This window comes from Clarias gariepinus, chromosome 23, assembly GCF_024256425.1.
Source record: "Clarias gariepinus isolate MV-2021 ecotype Netherlands chromosome 23, CGAR_prim_01v2, whole genome shotgun sequence".
NCBI lineage: Eukaryota > Metazoa > Chordata > Actinopteri > Siluriformes > Clariidae > Clarias > Clarias gariepinus.
In genome coordinates, this window is record NC_071122.1 from 24,398,712 (window position 1) to 24,423,326 (window position 24,615).

Genomic DNA, 24,615 nt, shown 5'->3' on the forward strand with positions numbered 1-24,615 from the left:
AGCTTATTTATGCATCTAGCTGAACAACCAGACAGTAAGGCATTACAATAGTCCAACCTAGAGGTGATAAAAGCATGAACTAGTTTTTCTGCATCATTTAGCGACAATAAATTTCCTATCCTGGCAATATTTCTGAGGTGAAAGAATGCTATCCTGGTAATATTATCTACATGTGCTTCAAATGAAAGGCTGGAATCAATAATCACACCAAGGTCTTTTACTGTTGCATTTGATGGAACAGAAAGGCCATCTAAAGTTACGGTGTGATCTAAAATTTTACTCCTAGCTGTATGCGGTCCTATGACTAGAACTTCTGTCTTATCTGGATTTAGCAGAAGGAAGTTAATTAGCATCCAATTTCTTATGTCCTGCACACATTGCTCAATTTTAGTAAGCTGTTTTTTCTCATCAGGTTTTGCTGAGACATATAACTGTGTATCGTCAGCATAACAATGAAAACTAATACCATGCTTACAAATTATGTTGCCCAGAGGAAGCATGTAAACGGAAAAAAGCAGTGGACCTAAAACTGAACCCTGCGGAACGCCAAACTCCACTAGAGAGCATGCGGAATAATCACCATTTAAGTCTACATACTGATAACGATGGGTCAGATAGGATCTGAGCCAGGAGAGGGCTGTACCCTTAATTCCTACTACATTTTCTAATCTGTGAAGAAGAATAGCGTGATCAACGGTGTCAAAAGCTGCACTGAGGTCAAGTAATACAAGCATAGTTACACAACCCTGATCAGAGGCCAATAGAATGTCATTTACTACTTTAACGAGTGCTGTCTCTGTACTGTGATGAGGCCTAAATCCTGACTGATACAGTTCATGTATGCCATTTCTATGTATATATGAGCATAGCTGCTCCGCTATTATCTTTTCCAGAATCTTAGAGATAAAGGGGAGGTTTGATATTGGCCTGTAACTGGACAGCTGACAGGGGTCGAGGTCAGGTTTCTTAATTATTGGTTTGATAACTGCTAATTTAAAAGATTTTGGAACATAACCAATGCTGAGTGAAGAATTAATTATTCTCAACAGGGGTTCTGTTATTGCTGGTACTATCTGTTTAAGAAAATGTGTCGGTACAGGATCTAATATACAGGTTGATGAATTTGCAGAAGAGATGAGTGAAATTAGTTCATTCTCTTCAAGGGGAGTAAAGTGTTCTGGGTTCTGATCTGACATGGCTAGATTAACATCTGCATCAATTACATTGTTCGGTTTCAAAACCTCAATTTTATGCCTAACATTTACAATTTTATTATTAAAAAAGTTCATAAAGTCCTCACTATTGCATGATGTTGTTGTGGAGATTTCTGCAGTGGTCTTATTTCTGGTTAATTTGGCTACAGCATTAAATAAGAATCTAGGATTATTTTTGTTATTTTCTATAAGAGTGGAGAGATATGTTGATCTAGCTACACTAAGAGCTTTTCTATAGTTCAGGATGCTCTCCTTCCATGCTATTTGAAATACTAGTGATTTAGTTTGACGCCATTTACGTTCTAATTTTCGAGCGGTCTGTTTTAAAGTGCGCGTGTGATCGTTATACCAGGGAGCAATTTTCTTATCTCTAATAATTTTTCTTTTAACTGAAGCTACTTTATCTAAGGTATAGCGAAATGTCGACTCTAAATATTCAGTCGCCTGATCGAGTTCTGTGGGGTCAGACGGTGATCTAATCGAAGTTGGGAACTCTGGGAGATTACTGATAAAACTCTGTTTGGTAGTTGATGTGAATGTATGTTTCATACGGTAGCGCGGCGCTGTGCGTACATTATTACTGTGACACACTTGAATTGAGACAAGATAGTGATCTGAGATAACTTTAGATAGTGGAATTGTGAATAAATTTCTTATACTTAATCCGAATAATATTATTAAATCTAAAGTGTGACCTGCTTTATGAGTGGGTCCTACTACACACTGATTTACTCCTACCGAGTCCAGTATGGACATAAATGCTGTTCCCAGAGGGTCTTCTGGATTCTCAAAATGAATATTAAAATCTCCAGCAATTAACACTTTGTCTACAGAAACGACTAGGTTTGAGAGGAAATCTGCAAATTCACTAAGAAATTCAGAGTACGGCCCTGGAGGTCTGTAAATGACAATTAGCGGGATCGACTGAGCTGACTTAATATAGTTAAATACACTTATGTTACTATAAAGAATTTCAAATGAATTAAATTTGTGTCTGTGTTTTTGTACAATAGTCAAGTTATCGTTGTAAATAACTGCGACGCCTCCTCCTCTACCAGTTAACCGAGGCTGGTGTATGTAGCTGTATCCAGGAGGACTGGCTTCATTTAGAGCTACATACTCGTCCTGTTGAATCCAGGTTTCTGTTAAACAGAGTATATCAAATTCCTGATCTGTGATAATATCATTAACTATAACTGCTTTAGATGCGAGAGATCTATTATTTAACAGTCCTAGCTTCAGATCAGAGGTACCGGCTGCGCATTCAGTCTGATCCAAGTTTGTGGTCTTTATGTTAATTAAATTACTAAAACAGACTTTCTGAGTCTTTCTAAATTTGTTTTTAGCTCGGGGAACAGACACAGTCTCAATACAGTGAACCCTGAGTGACGACTCTATGCAGCTAGCAGACGGTTGGTTTAGCCTGTCTGTCTGCTCCCTGGCCTGGGGTCTGGATTGTCACCGATTAACTAGGCCTCTTCTGAGACTATGTGCTATACTACAAGAAATGAGAGCAGCACCTTCCCGAGTGGGGTGGACACCGTCCCGCCCTAACAGGCCAGCTTTGCCCTCAAAGGTCTTCCAATTATCTATGAAGCCCACGTTGTTTTCGGAGCACCACCTGGACATCCAGCGGTTCAGCGACCATAACCTGCTGTAAGTTATGTCACCACGTCTCATTGGGATGGGACCAGAGCATACTACTCCATCGGACATCGCCTTCGCTAATTTAAACACCTCTATAAAGTTATTCTTACTAACCTCTGACTGACGAAGGCGTATATCATTAGCTCCAGCATGTACCACTATCTTGGGAGAACACAGAGGAGTGTTGATGCAAGCCTTCCTTCTACTCTGAGTGAGTTCAGTCGAGCAGTGCTAGAGGACTGGAGGGCGTGTGGTGCAGTGTGAATGTGATGAAGCTGAAAACAGACCAGCACCCACTTACCTCAAAACACTTTAGACCATGTATAGCAATGACGAGGTGTGGGTGAGCTTAGGAATGTAGGAAATGAGTGTGTGATGAGAATGCACCCAGGGTCAACGGGGAATGCAATTTCTCATGTGCAGGACATCAAGCCTTATTGTGAGCTTTTCGTTCCAGATTCAAATCAGAAAATTGTTCTGAATTGCAATAATTTAGAAGGAAGGCGTGTTTTTTGGAACAAGGGGAAAGGTGATAGACCAAACCCATTCACATGCCCACTTATCCTTGTGTGAGCTAGACTGACATGGTTTAGCTTGTGTTATGTAAAATGACGTGAAAGGGTTAAACTTTTAATTAAGTTCATATAAATTAAAATCAATACTTTCTTGATTAGTAAATCTGTTGATTTTTTTCTTACTCATATTGATAATTGATCTTTTTTTATTACTCACTCACTCACTCATCTTCTATACCGCTTTACCCTGAATTCAGGGTGACGGGGACCTGGGGCCTCATGTACAAAGACTTGCGTTGAATTCATACTAAAACATTGCGTACGGACAAAGCTGTAAATGTGCGTATGCAGTAAAAAAATCTGATGTATGAAACACTGCGTACGCAGAATCTCACGCATATTCTCTTTGTACATCCGAATTAACGTGAAATTGAGTGTGCGAGCGCAAAACCCCTCCCTGCCTCCTCCTCCGTATAAATATGTTAATGACTTCACTTTGGCAAAACCAAACGAAAAAGCAATGGCAAAAGCAAGCAAAAAGAGAAACTTCACAGAATGTGAATTGGGGGTGCTAATATCGGAGGTAGACCGGAGAAAAACTGTTATTTGCAAGTTTGTCCTCCGGAATTAATAACAAAATAAAAAAAAAAATTGAGCTGGAATAATATCTTTAAATACATCACTCACCAAGAAGCCACCCATCGCGCACCCTGCCACCCTGGAGCCTCATCCCAACCATGCTGTTTGTGAGGATGAATAAATCATGGGTTGTCCCAGGCCACCTTGCCACAATATTAGTTAGGCGCATTTGAGCATCACATATTATTTCCACATTTATTGATTGGAAATGTTTCCTCGCTGCCTCTCTTTCCAAATTTGGACCCAACTCAGCACAGAGCTCCGAGAGGATAGCTCTTGGAAATCTGAAACGGCTAATAAGCCAGTCATCATCGTGGGCCAGAAAATCACTGTGATCCCTAAAAACGCGTCCCTTCGGATTCGTCTATTGACAATGTCCTCTAATAGGGCCAACACTGCCATTGCCATAGGGTTGTATATATTTGCAAATGCTTTTATATGTTCTAAATCAAATAATTGGTAGAAAAATATTGTGTCAATTAACCCATTTTATCAATTATAAATTAATAGCAATGTTGTTCATGTGTTGGTGCGATACTTTGTAGTGTGCAATTTAACATAATTGCCTCAACATGAAGTTGGCGTGGAAGAACGCACATTCTCACGTTAATTTCACTGTTAGTAAATCCGACTGTGAGCTTGAAAACTGGCGTAAACAAAGTTTTTGTGCGTGCGCAGCGTTGATACATGAGGCCCCTGGAGCATATCCCAGGAGGTGGGGTACACCCTAAACAGGGTGCTAATACAAACGCAGGGCACACACACACACTCATGCACTCATTCACACATGTCTTTGGACTGTGGGAGGACACCCACCAAGAGAGATCATGTAAACTCCATGCACACAAGGACAGGAATCGAGCTTGGCCGGGAATCGAACCCGGACCCTGGAGGCGCAAGGTGACAAAAAAAAAATGAGTAGCACTTTAATATATAAATGTGGGCTAACAAATGTAAATGGCAAATATTAACCATAGGTCCTGTGTATATTGCTTGTAATCAGGATGAAATAAACATCCGTTGAGTATTTTAACATCCCATTATAATATACAGAATATAATATACATTATACCAACATAACATTTTAAGAAAACGCAGCAGGTCCACCAGACCGCTGACTGAATAAGTAAAATATGAACACCACGCAAGGGTTATTAATGGTGTTTGGTTTAAAGCAGAGGTGGTAGTAATGAGCTACATTTACTTGAGTAGCTTTTTGAAAAACATTTACATTATGAGTAGTTTTACTGCACCATACTTTTTACTTTTACTTGAGAAGATTTGTAAAGAAAAAACACTACTCTTACTCCGCTACATTCGGCTACACTCGACTTAGTACATTTCTAACCATTTATTCTAAACGTGCAGCTGGTGGATCTACCACATGACTGTTTCACCAATCAGACGCAGCAACAATAAACACATGACTCCATTTGACCAGTCAGCTGCAATTACAACAACCACACAAATCTTTTGTTAACAATAACAAAAATGTGTTCTATGAATCCATACTGCTACTAGTGTGATCTTGCGGTTAGTGTACAACCTTACAGTGAGTATAGAACGCTTTTTTCATCATTGTGTGATTATATGTCAACTTTAATTGTACACAATGTTACTTTAACAGTTTATGAATATATAAGTGTAACTTAAATAATTCTTTTGACTGTGTAAAGCTGCTTTGCGGCAATGAAAATTGCTAAAAGCGCTATACAAATAAAATTGAATTGAATTGAATTGAATTTCAGTACAGAATTAATCGCCAACACATGTGTGATGCATCCCTGGCATCACATACAAAGCATGTTTCGCTTGCAAAGGAACAACTTCATACTGCAGTGTCTTCTTTATCTGCCAAAACAGACACACACTTCACCTACTGTGTACTATGTATATATCCACTAATATATAATTATTATAATTTCTGAAGAAAAAAAATCAGACATTATGATTGAAACAGTTACTCAGAACTTGAGTCGTCTTTTTACTCTTACTTGAGTACATTTTTTGGCTACTCTACCCACCTCTGGTTTAAAGAAAGAATAATCCTACCTGATCTAAACCCAAGTAGTTTTTGGTTATTGGACTTCTGTGCTAGTCATGGGTTTGAATACCATGTCCAAAAATTTGGTGATTCCAAAAGGTACTTGTTGTCAGAACCCCTTAGAGCTAAGACTGGTGATGGATTGGTGGAAACATCTGTTAGTTATGTATAAAGTTCTCAGTAGTGAGTCTCTGAACTTAACCACAAGGGAGAGCTTAGTGTTCCGTTAAACACTAGACCATGTGGGTTTCCTGTGGCTTTAATGACCCGCTTCCTGATTTTGTTACTTTTGAAGCGAGTGTATAGGTGTGTTCACTTTATCCAGTGTCTGTGAAATGGCTCTGCTCGTCCTCCTGCTCTTCTTCCACCTGATTCTGGACATTAACTCTCAATGTGAGTCGATGTTGTGGGGCTGTGAGTGAAGTGTTGTGTTTTTAAAAAAGAGATTTGCATTTGTACACAATGATTCAACTTTACTGCTTTGTAGTTTTATGTTCAGTGTGTGTATAACTACATGGTTTGGTTGTAGATGTTCCCCAGCCCCGGCTGTTCGTGTCTCCTGAAGTTCTCACAGTGAGCGGATCAGTGTATCTTCACTGTAATGTTCCACACAGTGTTAAAGTGTCTCAGTGTTATTTCTACTCAGAGAGAGACGACACGAATCAAAAACTCTCTCCATCATGTCAGCTCTCAGTCACTGGTTCTGAACTGATCAGGTGGACAGGACGCAGCTCTCCTGGAACTCTTCATATTATTTGTTATTACACTGTGGATAAATCATGGATTCAGGCTCCTTCTCCTCACTCGCTCCCAGCTCCAGTCACAGTGCTGAGTAAGATCGATGTTACAACTTATAGTAGACCTTTATGTAATATGTGCACTTTATGTACGTATTACTGTCTGTGTGAATCATAAATTTACCTTAATGTACTTTGACATTCATGTTGGTGTAAATTTTTTTTTTTTATTTATTCCTCTGCAGATCAGAAACCGGTACTAAGTGTCGCTCATGATGATCAGTTTGATGAATTCAGACTTGTGTGTGAAATACCAGAGTCAGAGTCAGTAAGAGCTGATTTTAGCTGTAATCTCTACACTGGAGAAAATCCTCAGCCTTATCGAACCCAAACATCTCAAAAGAGACAATCTGGGAAGCAGGTTTGTATTTTTAAAGCAGAGAGAAATGATCTGTTCAGACGTCTGCAGTCAGTAAAGAGTGATGAAGTGAGCTGTGATTATTCACTGATCTCTGACCCGACTGCTCGCTCTCTAATGAGTGACAAATTTAACATGATACGTAAGTTATATTTAATCACATGACTGGGCCTTTATGTGCATTTTTTATTTCTTTTTTACATTTGATGTATTTTTTTAATCCAATTGTATTTTAGATTTCTTTCCTGAGCTAACACGGTCATCCACAACGAACAGACCTACTACTGGTAAGTGACTTAGATTTAATGCACATTACACTGGAGGTCTAAATTTTGATCTGGTCATTTGAATTGGTTTAGTAAAGGCAAAAAAAATCACTGTGTGTAGTGTTTATTCCGGTATGTCTGAAGTAGATTAAAGTCACCAATGTTCCTTAGTGTCCTAATCTATTTCTTCATCTGTTTAATAATTAGTAATAAATTACAGGTATTATTGAATGCATAAATTTATTTCTAGCTTCTTCAGATTTTCTACTCATTACAAGACAATTAATGACTAGTAAGTTTATTGTGTAGTAGTTCTCACTATATGGATTAAAAATTCCAACAATAAACTATAATATAAAATAAAACTAATGTAACCACTAAACATCAGCCTTAAAACAGTTCAGTTTATTTTGCTGGAGTGAGATATGTGGTTTTATTACCAGAACTAAGATAATGTACATTAATTAATTTATATTTGGCCAAAACATGATAATAAATTGTCTCAGCGCGGTGTAGTGTCTATAACTTTTTTGAATTCAAACCTCCCAGTGATCTTAATAGTTTTCAGATAAAACTTGGCAAATTTAGATTTCACAAAAGACAAACCTGAAAAAGTGTATTAATTTAAAATGCAAAATTCTTAAGATATTACCACATGAATTTTACATGGTTACGGACACTACAATTTTTTTTGGAAAAAGGCCTTAATTTTGCACGGAATGCTTTAATTTAGACAACAATTTTTACAGGTCTTATGCTTTTAGAAGCTTACACCAATTTTAGTATAAAAAAAATACATTTTTGGGGATCATATAAAATCATCTCTTGTCATATAAACTTCAAAAGCAGCTTCATTACCACACACATTTCCAGTATTATATGTTTATCTTAAAAAAATTAAATAAAGTTTAGTTTATATCAGATTTTGCCCTTTGTTTTGTTAGATTCATTTTCTCCACCAACAACGCCATTTACAACTAAAGAGAAAACTTCTACAGGTCAGGTTTAAACTTGTGATAATTGACATTTAATGTGCATTATGTATAAAATTAGAATAGAATTAGGTTTTATTTTATTTATTTTACATTTGTTTATTTTTTTACCGACATACAACAAAGTCATTTTGCTGCTTGTCTAAATGTGTTACATGCTTTTTTCTTTTGTTAGAGTTACTGTCTACTGTAACATTAAAGCCAACCACAACTGAAGAGAAATCTACTAGAGGTTAGTTAGTTCTAAAGTAAAGCTGACTGTTTAATGTACATTTATCAGCTTTAGATTGTATTCTCATTTATTCTAATTCAGTTGTGCAACAAACTATTATTTTTTAGATTCTTTACATGTATTTGCTTTTTATTTTGATATTTGTACCTTTTGTTAGAGCTGTTGACATTATGGCAAACAACAACAATAACAACAACAACAACTAAAGATAAATCTTCTACAGGTTAGTTAATTTCTCCAGCTACCACTGTTTGTATCTTTAAGTTACAATATAATCATTAATTTTTATCATACAGCATGTGCTGTGCTTCTGTTGGTAGTTTTTCCACTTCCAATTTATAAATATTGAGATCTTAAATCTGTTTGTGTAATAGTTTTATACACTGCCTGGCCAAAAAAAAGTTACTGTACAATTTTAAAAGGGTCAAATTCTCAGCCTGCATTAAGCAAAGAAAATATAAAAGTTCCTGTAATTGAGTTAAGAACTGTCTAACATTAATAAAACCTGGAATGAGTTTAACTTCATGGAAGAAATGTGGTCAGAAAAAAAAATCCAACCAAGATTTTGAAATGGTTATTCGTAGTCCTGTATGACCTATAAGATCCACACCCCTGGAGTCAATCACTGCATCTCGATGATCCCCCCTGCAAAATGTTCATGATATCTCACAGACAAAAAGGCCAATTTGTCTTTTTCTCATAAAGTGTTTAGGTGAAATTCCACCTATACAAGTGTGACAAATATGCAAAGATAAAAAAAAAAAGGAAAGGGGCAAATACTTTGTTTTACGAATATGACCCAATATATGTTCAGTGATACTTTTTTTATTTATGTTTTTGTTTGTGTTATATTTTTATACTAGCATAGGATTTTAAAAATGATTTACCGCTTTAATGATCCAGTGTATTATGATGTGGGATGTGGTGAGGTGCTGGATCCAGCCTCGCTGTCCCTGGCCGTAATGTTAGAGCCGTCAGAGCAGAACTGTAACTTTCCTTCACGCCAAAAGTAGAATCTGTTCATTTAAAGCATTTCACAGCATTTACCTCTAAAGCTTTTTTTTATTTTCGTGTAACTTTCAGCTCCACCTTTTCTTCTTCCTCCTTTTCAATTATTAAAATTATTGTTAAATACTGCATCTAGAAAGGATCAGTATCTCTTCCTCCGTAAATTAAAAGTGAAGGTGTCTAATTTATATTGAGGGAGGGCATTACATCCGCTTTATTAGTAATGTTGCTCGCTGATGCAAGATGCAATATTAGGGTTTCCGTCATTATTAAATATATTTGCGTACTGACTGGGCATGACTATAAGCAGTCAGGTTTTCAATGGACATCCATGAACACTCAAACAATGTAGTAAAAAGATCTTTCTAAAGCAGGTTCTTTTGAGGTTCTTCAGTTTTCATCAGTTTGGGGAGTTGTGTTACTGTGTGTGCTTGTGGCGGCAGGTTTACTGACTGGATTCTGTCTCCTTACCTTCCCCAGTGAGTGATTTCTCTCATTTTATTATTAGCATTAATCAAGATTATAACAATAGTTATCTATGGCTGTTCACAAATAATAATATATAATAAAATTTAAAAAAAATAATTATATTATAATTATTATTATATAATATATAATTAAATAAAAAAATATATATTTAATGTATTTAAATAAAATATTAAATAATATATAATAAAATTATTAAAAAATTTATTATATTATAATTATTTTTGTAGTTTTTTCCCACAGAAATCTATACTGTATATCCTGCCATCATTGGTACACATTGCTAGCTAGCAGCTTAGCTTGCTCAGCGTTTTCCCCCCTAGGAATTTTCAAATAAGCATCATTTATATAAAAATATTATGGTAAATTAAATATTAGTATGAGGTGCTTTATTAATTATTAGAGGCTACGAAAAAAAAAATTCCCAACCAAAAGTAAAGCATACAATGCATTTTCAACTTTCAATTTCAAAGTGTGTGTGTGTGTGTGTGTGTGTGTATATATAAACTGTTTCCCTGCAGATGGAGGTGAGATTTACACAGAGGTGGTATACACACACTCTCCTCTCAGCAGCTCTCAGAGGAAACGCAGCTGCTTTTAGCTTCCTCTAAACAACACTGAACAAGACGTGTGGATTCTCTTTTGAAATAACTAGAAGTGTGTCTTCTACATTTAGATTGCACTTGCTCTAAAGATGATGATGATGATAATGATGATGATAATGATGATGGTGTCTGTTTTTAATTTTTGCACATTTCTATTAGACAGCTCTGCTTTTACAGAACTAAATTATTAGATTGATCACAGCACCATGTTTTATATAATTAAATAAATTATATTTTTAGTCTTTTCATCTGTTTTGCAGTGTCTGCTGGAATTAATAGTGACATCCTGTATAGAGGAAAATTAGCATTCAGGCATATTCTCAGAAATGTAACTAATATGGACTGTTCCTTCCATATAAAAAGTGAAAAGTAAAGAGAAAGAATATTAAAAGGTCAGCCAGAGAGAAGCGAAGAAATTACCAAAACAATACACTTCCTGGAAGTCACCTAATCTTCTACAGGAAGGTTCTTCTGTGTGTTAACTTATGAGTAGATATAAAATATTTAGAAATCACACTATCTGAAATAACCCATATGAAGAAGTTTGAGTTGTCTTGGGAGGTTTTTCTTCATTTTGCTCATTTAAGATTACATTTTTTTATTCTAATTTAAAATATTGCATCATGATTTATGTAACGCTGCTTTCTGATAAGGCAAACGGTTAAAAGTTTTATAGAAATAAAAATACATTTAATTGAAATATCAGACACATTTTTGAGGCACACATTTAGTGATTTTATTTTCTGGTTTCCTGGTTTAATACATATATGTTGATTTTCATACTCAATCCAATCCCTTATGTGTATATTTCATAATTTAAACTTTAATCTATTTAAAGTTATGTTATTAAAACTTGAATTTAATTTCTTTCATGTACGACCTGAAATCCTCTTCCCTAGAGTTTATCTCAATGTTTAGTTTAATTCAGCAAAATATGATTCTCATAATGTTCCAGTAGGGTGTGCTCTTCAGCATTTTATTTATATAGTGTGTGTGTGTGTGTGTGTGTGTGTGTGTGTGGTGGGGGGGGGGTGGGGCGTTGTGTGTGTGTGAGTGAGTGTTTGTGAGAAAAATAGAGAGAGAGAGAGAGAGACTCTTTCTCCTTTTCTTTAAGTCCTACAGTAAAATGTGCCTTAACATTTACAAGAGTTTGTATGATAAAGATATAAAAATATCTTTTATATAAAGATAAAATAATAAATTATTTACTTAAGTATTTAAAGTATTTGTGCAGTCTCAGTGGAATCATTTAGGTTTGTATTTCATTTACAGCATTTGCCAGACTCCCTTTCACACCTCAGCCAATAAATACATCCTGATAATGGATCATTAGATCATAAACTCAGAATACCATCAGTCTAAAAACTGTCAGGGATAATAATAAAAATCACACATTATATATAGACTATATATAAAATTTCTTTGCTAAGTCAGTACATTTAGACAAAGGTAGGTCTTTAGACTTTGTGTAGGGACCAATGTTGAGTGTAACATGTTACAAAGTAACGCGTTAGAGTACTTGGATTACTTTTTTGATGTAACGAGTAATCTAACATGTTAGGTCTGTCATTTAAGTATTCAGTTATTTAGTTATAACTTTAATGAGTGATGATGGTAGAATAATTATAAAGGTCTTGACAAAAACAACATGCACAAGGAATCACAAAAGAGTTTAAGTTTTCTGCAATGGAAAAGTACTCGAACTAGTTCATTTTATCAAAAGGTAATGCTGTAATGTAACTGATTACTTTTTAAAGACAGTAATTTTGTAATGTAATTGGTTACTTTAAAAAGTAACGTCCCCTAACACTGGTAGGGATTGCCAGTGACTCAGCTGTTCACACATGTAGTCCTTACATTAAGTTCCTTCCAATACGTACTGTAGAAGAGAACACAGAGGAGTGTTGATGCAAGCCTTCCTTCTACTCTAAGTGAGTTCAGTCGAGCAGTGCTAGAGGACTGGAGGGCGTGTGGTGCAGTGTGAATGTGATAAAGCTGAAAACAGACCAGCACCCACTTACCTCAAAACACTTTAGACCGTGTATAGCAATGACGGGGTGTGGGTGAGCTTAGGAATGTAGAAAATGAGCTGTTGTGCAGTTGGGTTCTCAATCAGCTACAAAGATGGAATCATTCTTAGAGACGATGTTTTACTGTGTGGTTCACTCTGCATGTCTACTACCACTAGGTACTACTACTACTACTATTACATATTTCTGACAGCAGCACCTTCAATGTAAATTTACAATCAGTGTGATATTTTGAAACAAGTTTAAAGTCAGTGCATTTGCAGAACTCTGCATTTTCTTGACATGTGGTTGCCGTCTACGTGTCAACACCAGACATTTCAGATCCATGTCACCTTTTTGTGTGGTATTAACCCTTGGGTGGTGTTCGGTCCCCCCCTACACATTTCTTTTACATACAGTGGAGGATGTTCGGGTCCAAAAATGTGGGAAAATTGTAGGTTCTGTGTACTTTCACTCTGTCCTCCTCCTGTCTGGACCTGCTTTAAGTATGTATGTGTGGGTGTGCGTGTGTACATTGTCATACAACATTGTGGCAAAGCACCAACGCATGTCTGCAATTCAATTCAATTCAATTTTATTTGTATAGCGCTTTTAACGATTTACATCATCACAAAGCAGCTTTACACAATCAAAAGAATTAAGTTTGTATGAAATGTGAACGTGTATGAATCAAAATTATATGATTGTCCCTGATGAGCAAGCCTAGGACGACGGCGACAGTGGCAAGGAAAAACTCCCTGAGATGGTAATAGGAAGAAACCTTGAGAGGAACCAGACTCAACATGGAACCCATCCTCATCTGGGTGAAAACAGATAGCAGGGATTGATGTGCATAATAATATGCGAGACTGAAAGTTCAGTATAAGAGGAGATGTGTAAGATTAAAGTCCAGTTTATTCCTGGAGGCTCAGGTAGACTGTGAAAAATTCCAGCCCTGAACTATTGAGCGACTGAAGTCACAGGTCCTCAGAGAACAGCTGTCTGCATCAGTCAGGGACAGGACCACCTTCATGGAAAAGTGGAACCAACCCCATTCACCACACGCATTCCAGGCAGACCACACGGGGGCATCCATGTGATGAGATCTCCAACGAAAAGCAGGACTTCAGGATGAGTTAGAGAGGTCCAGCGGGCAGAGGGGGTCTGGATCACTGGCAGCTCAGGAGCGACATGTATAGCTCGACAGAGAGATAGGTAGAGGAAAAAGGAGAGAGAGAGAGAGAGAGAGCAGAAAAGGAGAGAGCAAAGAGATGGAGAAATAACAGTTAGGTATGGTCACAGTCAAACAATGCAAAAAATGAATGTATATTTAGTGTAGAGTGCAAGCAGAGACTCCGGCAGAACTAACTATGACAGCATAACTAAAAAGGGAGAGCCAGAAGGAAACACAAACATGAGGGCTTCCAGAGATGTAAGGCAACCAATCACCTCACCGTCAACAAACCTGAGTGATCAATGAGAGTGGGGAAGACAGCATCCAAACATACCAGTTCACCTAATACTCTACGTCCATGAGTCCCCCAGATCTGCTCCTTTACCTAAGGCTAATCTATTTATAAAAATGCTTGGCTAAATAAATAGGTTTTTAGCCTGGACTTGAACACTGAGACTGTGTCTGAGTCCCGAACACTATTTGGAAGACTATTCCATAACTTTGGGGCTTTGTAAAAAAAAGCTCTGCCCCCTGCTGTAGTTTTAATAATACGCAGTACTGACAAGCAGCCTGCATCCTTTGATCGAAGTAGGCGTGGCGGATTGTAAGACACTAGCAGTTCACTCAGATACTGCGGCGCAAGACCATTTAATGCTTTATATGTCAAGAGTAGTATTTTAAAATCGATGCGAAATTTCACAGGAAGCCAATGCAATGTAGATAAGATAGGGGTGATGTGCTCATATCTTCTGGTTCGAGTGAGGACTCTCGCTGCTGCATTCTGGACTAATTGAAGCTTGTTTAAGCACCTAGTTGAACAACCAGACAGTAAGGTGTTACAATAATCCAACCTAGATGTGATAAAAGCATGAACTAGTTTTTCTGCATCGTTTAGTGACAATATATTTCTTATCTTGGCAATATTTCTGAGGTGAAAGAATGCTATCCTGGTAGTATTATCTACATGTGCTTCAAATGAAAGGCTTGAATCTATAATCACACCGAGGTCTTTTACTGTTGTACTTGATGTAACAGAAAGGCCATTTAAAATCACAGTGTGATCAGAAAGCTTACTTCTAGCTGCTTGTGGTCCTATGACTAAAACTTCTGTTTTATCAGGATTAAGCAGAAGGAAATTAATTAACATCCAATCTCTTATGTCCTGCACACATTGCTCAACTTTAGTAAACTGGTTTTTCTCATCTGGTTTTGCTGAAACGTATACTTGTGTGTCATCAGCATAACAATGAAAACTAATACCATGTTTACGAATTATGTTACCTAGAGGAAGCATGTAAAGGGAAAAAAGCAGTGGGCCTAAAACAGAACCCTGTGGAACACCAAACTCAACTTGAGAACATGAGGAATGGTAACCATCTAAATCTACAAACTGATAACGATCAGTCAAATAGGATCTGAGCCATAAGAGGGCCGTTCCCTTAATTCCTACTACATTTTCTAATCTGTGAAGGAGAATACCATGATCAATAGTGTCAAAAGCTGCACTGAGGTCGAGTAACACAAGTATAGTGACACAACCCTGATCAGAGGCCACTAGGAGGTCATTTACTACTTTAACGAGTGCTGTCTCTGTGCTGTGATGAGGCCTAAATCCTGACTGATACAATTCATGTATGCTATTCCTATGTAGATATGAACATAGCTGTTGTGATACTACCTTTTCCAGAATTTTAGAGATAAACGGGAGGTTTGATATCGGCCTGTAATTGGAAAGCTGACCGGGGTCAAGGTCAGGTTTTTTGATTAGTGGTTTAATAACTGCTAATTTAAGGGATTTAGGAACATACCCACTGCTGAGTGAACAGTTAATTACTTTTAACAGGGGTTCTGTTATTGCTGGAACTATCTTCTTGAGAAAATGTGTCGGTATAGGATCTAATTCACAGGTTGACGATTTTGAAGAGGAGATGAGTGAAATTAGTTCACTCGCTTCAAGGGGAGTAAAGTATTCTAGGTTCTGATGTGATGTGATTAATTTATCATCTGTATCACTTAAATTGTCTGGTTTTAAAGCCTAAATTTTTTGCCTAATATTTATGATTTTGTTATTGAAAAAGTTCATGAAATCCTCACTGCTGTATGTTGTTGTTGTGGAGATTTCTGCAGTGGTCTTGTTTTTAGTTAATTTAGCTATGGTATTAAATAAAAATCTAGGATTATTTTTGTTATTTTCTATAAGAGTGGAGAGATACATTGACCTAGCAGCACTGAGAGCTCTTCTATAGTTCAGGATGCTCTCCTTCCATGCTATTTGGAAAACTAACAATTTAGTTTGACGCCATTTGCGTTCTAATTTCCGAGCGGTTTGTTTTAGAGTGCGCGTGTGATCATTATACCAAGGAGCAAGTTTCTTATCTCTAATCATTTTTCTTTTAACTGGAGCTACATTATCTAACCTATGACGAAGTGTTGACTCTAGATATTCAGTCGCTTGATTGAGTTCTGTGGAATCAAATGGCGATCCAATTAAAGTTGATAACTCTGGAAGATTATCGATAAAGCTCTGTGTGGTATTTGATGTGAATGTACGTTTAAGGCGGTAGCGCGGTGCTGTGCGTACATTATTACCATGAGACACTTTAATCGAGACAAGACAGTGATCTGATATAACTTCAGACTGTGGAATTGTAATTATGTTTCTTATACTTAATCCGAAGGATAATATTAAGTCCAAAGTGTGACCTGCTTTATGAGTGGGTCCTACTACACACTGATTTACTCCTACTGAGTCCAGTATGGACATAAATGCCAGTCTGCACACTTTACTCTCTGTCTTGTGGGAACCAAGCTTTATTTGCTCCTATCCTTTTGCATTTTTTATGTCCCCCCAATAAATATATTTCTGAAAAATTCAGTCTGTCAGTGACCTTCAAAAAAACGTTGAGACTGAGCTTTAGCTATTTCAAAGACAATGATGAGACACAGAACCAGCCTGTAAGCAGCCAGCTACAGAAAGTGAGGCTCATTAGCAGCTAGCAAGTGAAGTAATATGGACATAAGAAATTATGAAATTGAATGGTCTTCTTGCCCAAGAAATGAGCCATTCTGCATGGCTGCCAATGTGATAAGAATGCACCCAGGGCCAACAGGGAATGCAATTTCTCATGTGCAGGACATCAAGCCTTATTTTGAGCTTTTCGCCCCAGATTCAATCCAGAAAATTGTTCTGGATTGCAATAATTTAGAAGGAAGGCATGTTTTTTGGAACAAGGGGAAAGGTGACCAAACCCAAAACCAAAGACCAAACCCATTCACATGCCCACTTATTCTTGTGTCGGCTAGACTGACATGGTTTAGCTTGTGTTATGTAAAATGACGTGAAAGGGTTAAACTTTTAATTAAGTTTATATGAATTAAAATCAATACTTTCTTGATCAATACTTTTCTCACTCATTTCTATACCGCTTTATCCTAAATTCAGGGTGACGGGGACCTGGGGCCTTATGTACAAAGACTTGGACAACTTTACAGAATGTGAATTGGGGGTGCTAATATCGGAGGTAGACAGGAGAAAAACTTTGTTATTTGCAAGTTTGTCCTCCGGAATTAATGACAAATTAAAAAAAAACTTGAGCTGGAATAATATCTTTAAATACATCACTCACTAAGAAGCCACCCATCGCGCACCCTGCCACCTTGGACCCTCATCCCAACCATGCTGTTTGTGAGGATGATGGAATCATGGGTTGATCCAGGCCACCTTGCCACAATATTAGTTAGGCGCATTTGAGCATCACGTATTATTTGCACATTTATTGATTGGAAATGTTTCCTCGCTGCCTCTCTTTCCAAATTTGGACCCCACTCAGCACAGAGCTCCAAGAGGATAGCTCTTGGAAATCTGAAACGGCTAATAAGCCAGTCATCATCGTGGGCCAGAAAATTACTGTGATCCCTAAAAACGCGTCCCTTCGGATTCGGCCATTTACAATGTCCTCTAATAAGGCCAACACTGCCATTGCCATAGACTAAGGGTTGTAAACATTTGCAAATGCTTTTATATGTTCTAAATCACATAATTGGTAGGAAAATATTGTGTCAATTAACCCATTTTATCAATTATAAATTAATAGCAATGTTGTTCATGTGTTGGTGCAATACTTTGTAGTGTGCAATTTAACATAATTGCCTCTAGAAGTCGCCAACGGAAATAAAACAAACACACACAAGAAATACACGTACGCCAGACATGAAGTTGGCGTGGAAGAACGCACATTCTCACGTTAATTTTACTTTTAGTAAATCTGACCGTGAGCTTGAAAACTGGCGTAAGCAAAGTTTTTGTGCGTGCGCAGCGTTGATACATGAGGCCCCTGGAGCGTATCCCAGGAGTCGGGGTACACCCTAAACAGGGTGCTAATACAAACGCAGGGCACACACACACACACACACACACACACACTCTCATGCACTCATTCACACATGTCTTTGGACTGTGGGAGGACACCCACCAAGAGAGAACATGCAAACTCCATGCACACAAGGACAGGAATCGAGCTTGGCCGGGAATCGAACCCGGACCCTGGAGGTGCAAGGTGACAAAAAAAAGGGTAGCACTTTAATATATAAATGTAGTCTAACAAATGTAAATGGCAAATATTAACCATATGTCCTGTGTATATTGCTTGTAATCAGGATGAAATAAACATCCGTTGAGTATTTTAATACAATTATAATATACAGAATATAATATACATTATACCAACATAACATTTTAACAAAACGCAGCAGGTCCACCAGACCGCTGGCTGAATAAGTAAAATATGAACACCACGCAAGGGTTATTAATGGTGTTTGGTTTAAAGCAGAGGTGGTAGTAATGAGCTACATTTACTTGAGTAGCTTTTTGAAAAACATTTACATTATGAGTAGTTTTACTGCACCATACTTTTTTACTTTTACTTGAGAAGATTTGTAAAGAAAAAACACTACTCTTACTCTGCTACATTCGGCTACACTTGACGTAGTACATTTCTAACCATTTATTCTAAACATGCAGCTGGTGGATCTACTACATGACTGTTTCACCAATCAGACGCAGCAACAATAAACACATAACTATATTTGACCAGTCAGCTGCAATTACAACAACCACACAAATCTTTTGTTAACAATAACAAAAATGTGTTCTATAAGTCCATACATGTAAATCCGTCCTACATACGCTCACTGTGCATCCTCTTCTTTCTCTAATTTTGCGGAACGCCCATAAGTCCATACTGCTACTAGTGTGATCTTGCGGTTAGTGTACAACCTTGCAGTGAGTATAGAATGCTTTTTTCATCTTTGTGTGATTATATGTCAACTTTAATTGTACACAACGTTACTTTAACAGTCCGTAAATATATAAGTGTATTTCAGTACAGAATTAATCGCCAACACATGTGTGATGCATCCCTGGCATTATATACAAAGCATGTTTCGCTTGCAAAGGAACAACTTCATACTGCAGTGTCTTCTTTATCTGCCAAAACAGACACACACTTCACCTACTGTGTACTATGTATATATCCACTAATATATAATTATTATAATTTCTAAAAAAAAAATAATAATACATTATGATTGAAACAGTTACTCAGAACTTGAGTCGTCTTTTTTCTAAATACTTTTTTACTCTTCCTTGAGTACTTTTTTTGGCTACTCTACCCACCTCTGGTTTAAAGAAAGAATAAGCCTACCTAATCTAAACCCAAGTACTATACGGTTATTGGACTTCTGTGCTAGTCATGGGTTTGAATACCATGTCGAAAAATTAGGTGATTCCAAAAGGTACTTGTTGTCAGAACCCCTTAGAGCTAAGACTGGTGATGGATTGGTGGAAACATCTGTTAGTTATGTATAAAGTTCTCAGTAGTGAGTCTCTGAACTTAACCACAAGGGAGAGCCTAGTGTTCCGTTAAACACTAGACCATGTGAGTTTCCTGTGGCTTAAATGACCCGCTTCCTGAATTTGTTACTTTTGAAGCGAGTGTGTCGGTGAGTTAACTTCATCCAGTGTCTGTGAAATGGCTCTGCTCGTCCTCCTGCTCTTCTTCCACCTGATTCTGGACATTAACTCTCAATGTGAGTCGATGTTGTGGGGCTGTGAGTAAAGTGTTGTGTTTTTAAAAAAGAGATTTGCATTTGTACACAATGATTCAACTTTACTGCTTTGTAGTTTGACGTTTAGTGTGTGTATAACTACATGGTTTGGTTGTAGATGATCCTCAGCCCCGGCTGTTCGTGTCTCCTGAAGTTCTCACAGTGAGCGGATCAGTGTATCTTCACTGTAATGTTCCACACAGTGTTAAAGTGTCTCAGTGTTATTTCTACCCAGAGAGAGACGACACAAACATAAAACTCTCTCCATCATGTCAGCTCTCAGTCACTGGTTCTGAACTGATCAGGTGGACAGGACGCAGCTCTCCTGGAACTCTTCATATTATTTGTTACTACACTGTGGATAAATCATGGATTCAGGCTCCTTCTCCTCACTCTCTCCCAGCTCCAGTCACAGTGCTGAGTAACATTGATGTTACAACTTATAGTAGATCTTTATGTAATATATGCACTTTATGTACGTATTACTGTCTGTGTGAATCATAAAATTACCTTAATGTACTGTGACATTCATGTTGGTGTAAATTTTTTAGTTATATTTTAAAAATATCCTTTATTTATTCCTCTGCAGATCAGAAACCGGTACTAAGTGTCGCTCATGATGATCAGTTTGATGAATTCAGACTTGTGTGTGAAATACCAGAGTCAGAGTCAGTAAGAGCTGATTTTAGCTGTAATCTCTACACTGGAGAAAATCCTCAGCCTTATCGAACCCAAACATCTCAAAAGAGACGATCTGGGAATCTGGTTTGTATTTTTAAAGCAGAGAGAAATGATCTGTTCAGACGTCTGCAGTCAGTAAAGAGTGATGAAGTGAGCTGTGATTATTCACTGATCTCTGACCCGACTGCTCGCTCTCTAATGAGTGACAAATACAACATGACATGTAAGTTATATTTAATCACATCACTGGGGTTTTATGTGCATGTATATATATTTTTTTGCATTTTATGCATTTTTTAATCCAATTTTAGATTTCTTTCCTGAACCAACACAGCCACCCACAACGAACAGACCTACTACTGGTAAGTGACTCAGATTTAATGCACATTACACTGGAGGTCTTCATTTTACTCTGGTCATTTGAATTAATTCAGTAACGCCCCAAAAATTCACTGTGTGTAGAGTTTATTCTGGTATTTCTCAATTAAATTTATCTCACCAATGTTCTTTAGTGTCCCAATTAGTAATAAATTACAGGTATTATTGAATGCATAAATTTATTTCAAGCTTCTTTAGATTTTCTACTCATCACAAGACAATTAATTACATGTAAGTTAATTGTGTAGTAGTTCTCACTATAGGCATTAAAAATCCCAACAATAAACTATATTATAAAATAAAACTAATTTAACCACTTAACATCAGCCTTAAAACAGTTCAGTTTATTTTGCTGGAGTGAGATGTGTGGTTTTATTACCAGAACTAAGATAATGTACATTAATTCATTTATATTCTGCCAAAACATGATATTGGTGATAAAAATTGTCTCAGCGCGATGTAGTGTCTATAACTATTTTTGAATTCAAACCTCCCAGTGATCTTAATTGTTATTCAGATGAAACTTGGACAATTTAGATTTCACATGAAAAGACCTGAAAAAGTGTATTAATTTAAAATGCTAAATTATTAAAATATATTGCCACATGAATTTGACATGGTTACGGACACTACGATTTTTTTGGGAAAAAATCCTTCATTTTGCATGGAATGCTTTAATTTAGACAACAATTTTTACAGGTTATATGCTTTTAGAAGCTTACACTAATTTCAGTATTGAAAAAAAGACAGTATAATGTTAGCAACTTCCATGTCGTATAAACTTCAAAAGTAGCTTCTTTACCAGACACATTTTCAGTATTATATGTATAACTTAAAAAATAAAATAAGCACCACCCCTGTGTTTTGGCTGTTTATTCATATCAGTTCTAACCTGAGAATTCTCTCCTGTAGCTGAAAGAGTCACCCGAAATCATCCTCACAGCCCCACCAGCGCTCCTAACAGTGAGTCACTCATTCATACAGTATACACAGTATTACAGTATCACACTCAGCAACTGGGATTAGAATAAAATCATCCTCAGGTTTAGTTTCTGCAGTACAGTGAACTGTAAAGTTTAGTTTATATCAGTTTATTTGCCCTTTGTTTTGTTAGATTCATTTTCTCCACCAACAACATCATTTACAACTAAAGAGAAAACTCTTACAGGTTTGGTTTAAACTTTTGATAATTGACATTTAATTTGCATTATGTAAAAAATTAGAATACAATGAGATTTTTTAATTATATTTATTTCAATTTTACCGACATACAACAAAGTCATTTTGCTGCTTGTGTAAATGTGTTACATGCTTTTTTCTTTTGTTAGAGTTACTGTCTACTGTAACATTAAAGCCAACCACAACTGAAGAGAAATCTACTAGAGGTTAGTTAGTTCTAAATTAAAGCTGACTGTTTAATGTACATTTATCAGCTTTAGATTGTATTCTCATTTATTCTAATTTCTACAGTTGTGCAACAAACTATTATTTTTTAGGTTCTTTACATGTATTTAATTTTTATTTTGATATTTGTATCTTTTGTTAGAGCTGTCGACATTATGGAAAACACCAACAATAACAACACCAACACCAACAAGAACAACAACTAAAGATAAAACTTCTACAGGTTAGTTAATTTCTCCAGCTACCACTGTTTTTATCTTTAAGTTTTCCAGCGCAAGCCTGATAGATAGCTGGTGTGTGAAGGTTGTGGTTAATCCCATAATCCTAACATATATAATTATTAATTTTTATCATGCACTATATGCTGTACTTCTGTTGGTAGTCTTTTCGGTTCCAATTTCTAAATGATGAGTTACACAAATCTGTCTGTGTAATAGTTGTATACACTGCCTGGCCAAAAAAAGTTACCATTTCAGCAGGGTCAAATTATCAGCCTGCCTCAAGTAAAGAAAATGTCATTCCTATACCAATTAGGTTTAAATTAAGTAATTTGTAATTGCGTTAAAAACTTCCTAACATTAATAAAACCTGAAATGAGTTCAACTTTATGGAAGTTATAATTTTCTTCTTATTAGTTATAATTTAAATGACTACTTATAATTTTAAAAAAATTTATATACATATGTTAGCTGTAGTGAACTATAACATATAGCTTAATCATCAGCAGCAGCATATTTCAGATTTTTTTTTAAATAAATGTTTATATTGGTAAAACCTTCATGTTTTTTTTTTTTGTAGGTGTAAAATACATAACCAAGCAGCCTAAAAGTATGTCATTTATTATACATACTGTATATATCCATGTCTAACAACCTTGGGATTTTCCCAGCTAACAGAAAGCATAAGTCTTCAATAGGTTCGACTACAAAAATATTGTTCATTTGATTAAAAAAAAAAAAAAAGATAAAATGTCTCTTAACAGGTTGGGCCTCATCATTTATTTTAATGAAGCTGGGGATTTATTAATTTGGATTCAAATTTCATCAGTAAAAGTCCCCATAACACTAATTATTTCTGTAATCATATTGGTTCATTGATAAGTTACTAAAATTAATTGAGTTTACAACACCACTGATTTACATTCAGTCATGCCCACAAAACTCAATGAAAAGGTCACAGTTAATGGTGAAAAAGCAGAGATATTTAAATGGGTTAATTGTACAATTGTAATTGTATTTTATAATTTTACATGTGATTTTAATCAGGATCTGTGCTTGTCCTACTGCTGTCAATCACCGGTGTGTGTGTTTTACTGGCTGTACTGATGAGCGTCTGTGTCTGCAGGTTTGTCAGTAAGTCTATCACTTTAGCTTCTGCTTTAACTATTGCCCAATGTAGTATGTGTGTCTAACTGATCATGTAGAAACAGCGCCTTGCTAAAGTATTTTATTGGGATTTATTGCCAACACAAAGTGGCACATCATTGTGAAATGGACGGAAAATTATTCATCCATCTTTACTCTGATACCGCTAACTAAAATCCAGTCGAACCGATTGCCTTCAAAAGTCACCTAATTAGTAAGTAAAGTCCACCTGTGTGTAATTTAATCTTAGTATAGAGACAGCTGTATTGTAAAGCCCTCAGAGGTTTGTTAGAGAACATTAGTAAACAAACAGCATCATGAAGCCCAAGGAGCACAGCAGACAGGTCAGGTTGTGGAGTAAATAAATAAGATAAAGATAAAGTTATTGGGAAGTTTAAAGCAGGGACAGGTCATAAAAAAAATATTGCAAGCTTTAAATATCTTATGGAGCACAATTCAATCCATCATCTAAAAATAGAAAGGAGTATAACATCTGAGCTTTATGGAAGGGTGGCAAAAAGAAAGCTATTAGTAGAAGAAATCCATAAGAAGTCCCATTTGCAGTTTGTGATAAGCCATATGAGGGACACGGCAAACATGTAAGGAAGGTGATCTGGTTCAGATAAGACCAAAATTGTACTTTTTGGCCTAAATGCAAAACGCTATGCGTGTCAGAAAACTAACCCTGTGCATTATT

At 36.5% G+C, this 24,615-nt stretch overlaps 1 protein-coding gene and 1 long non-coding RNA gene across 7 annotated transcripts in view; both read left to right on the top strand.

Moving 5' to 3' along the window:
* Positions 1-24,615, top strand: part of LOC128511194 (uncharacterized) — a 241,013-nt gene that overhangs the window by 165,428 nt on the left and 50,970 nt on the right. For 3 of the 6 annotated variants that reach the window (XM_053483922.1, XM_053483921.1, XM_053483923.1), the window contains one exon: positions 22,063-22,113. The exons of the other annotated variants lie outside the window; for them this stretch is intronic. In XM_053483922.1, coding sequence (XP_053339897.1) covers positions 22,063-22,113 — 51 coding nt within the window. The remainder of the gene's footprint in view (positions 1-22,062; positions 22,114-24,615) is intronic. 6 annotated transcript variants of the gene reach the window in all.
* Positions 22,260-24,306, top strand: LOC128511195 (uncharacterized). Its single transcript, XR_008356164.1, has 4 exons — positions 22,260-22,318; positions 22,479-22,535; positions 22,697-22,777; positions 23,820-24,306. It is a non-coding gene; the product is annotated as an uncharacterized LOC128511195 (long non-coding RNA).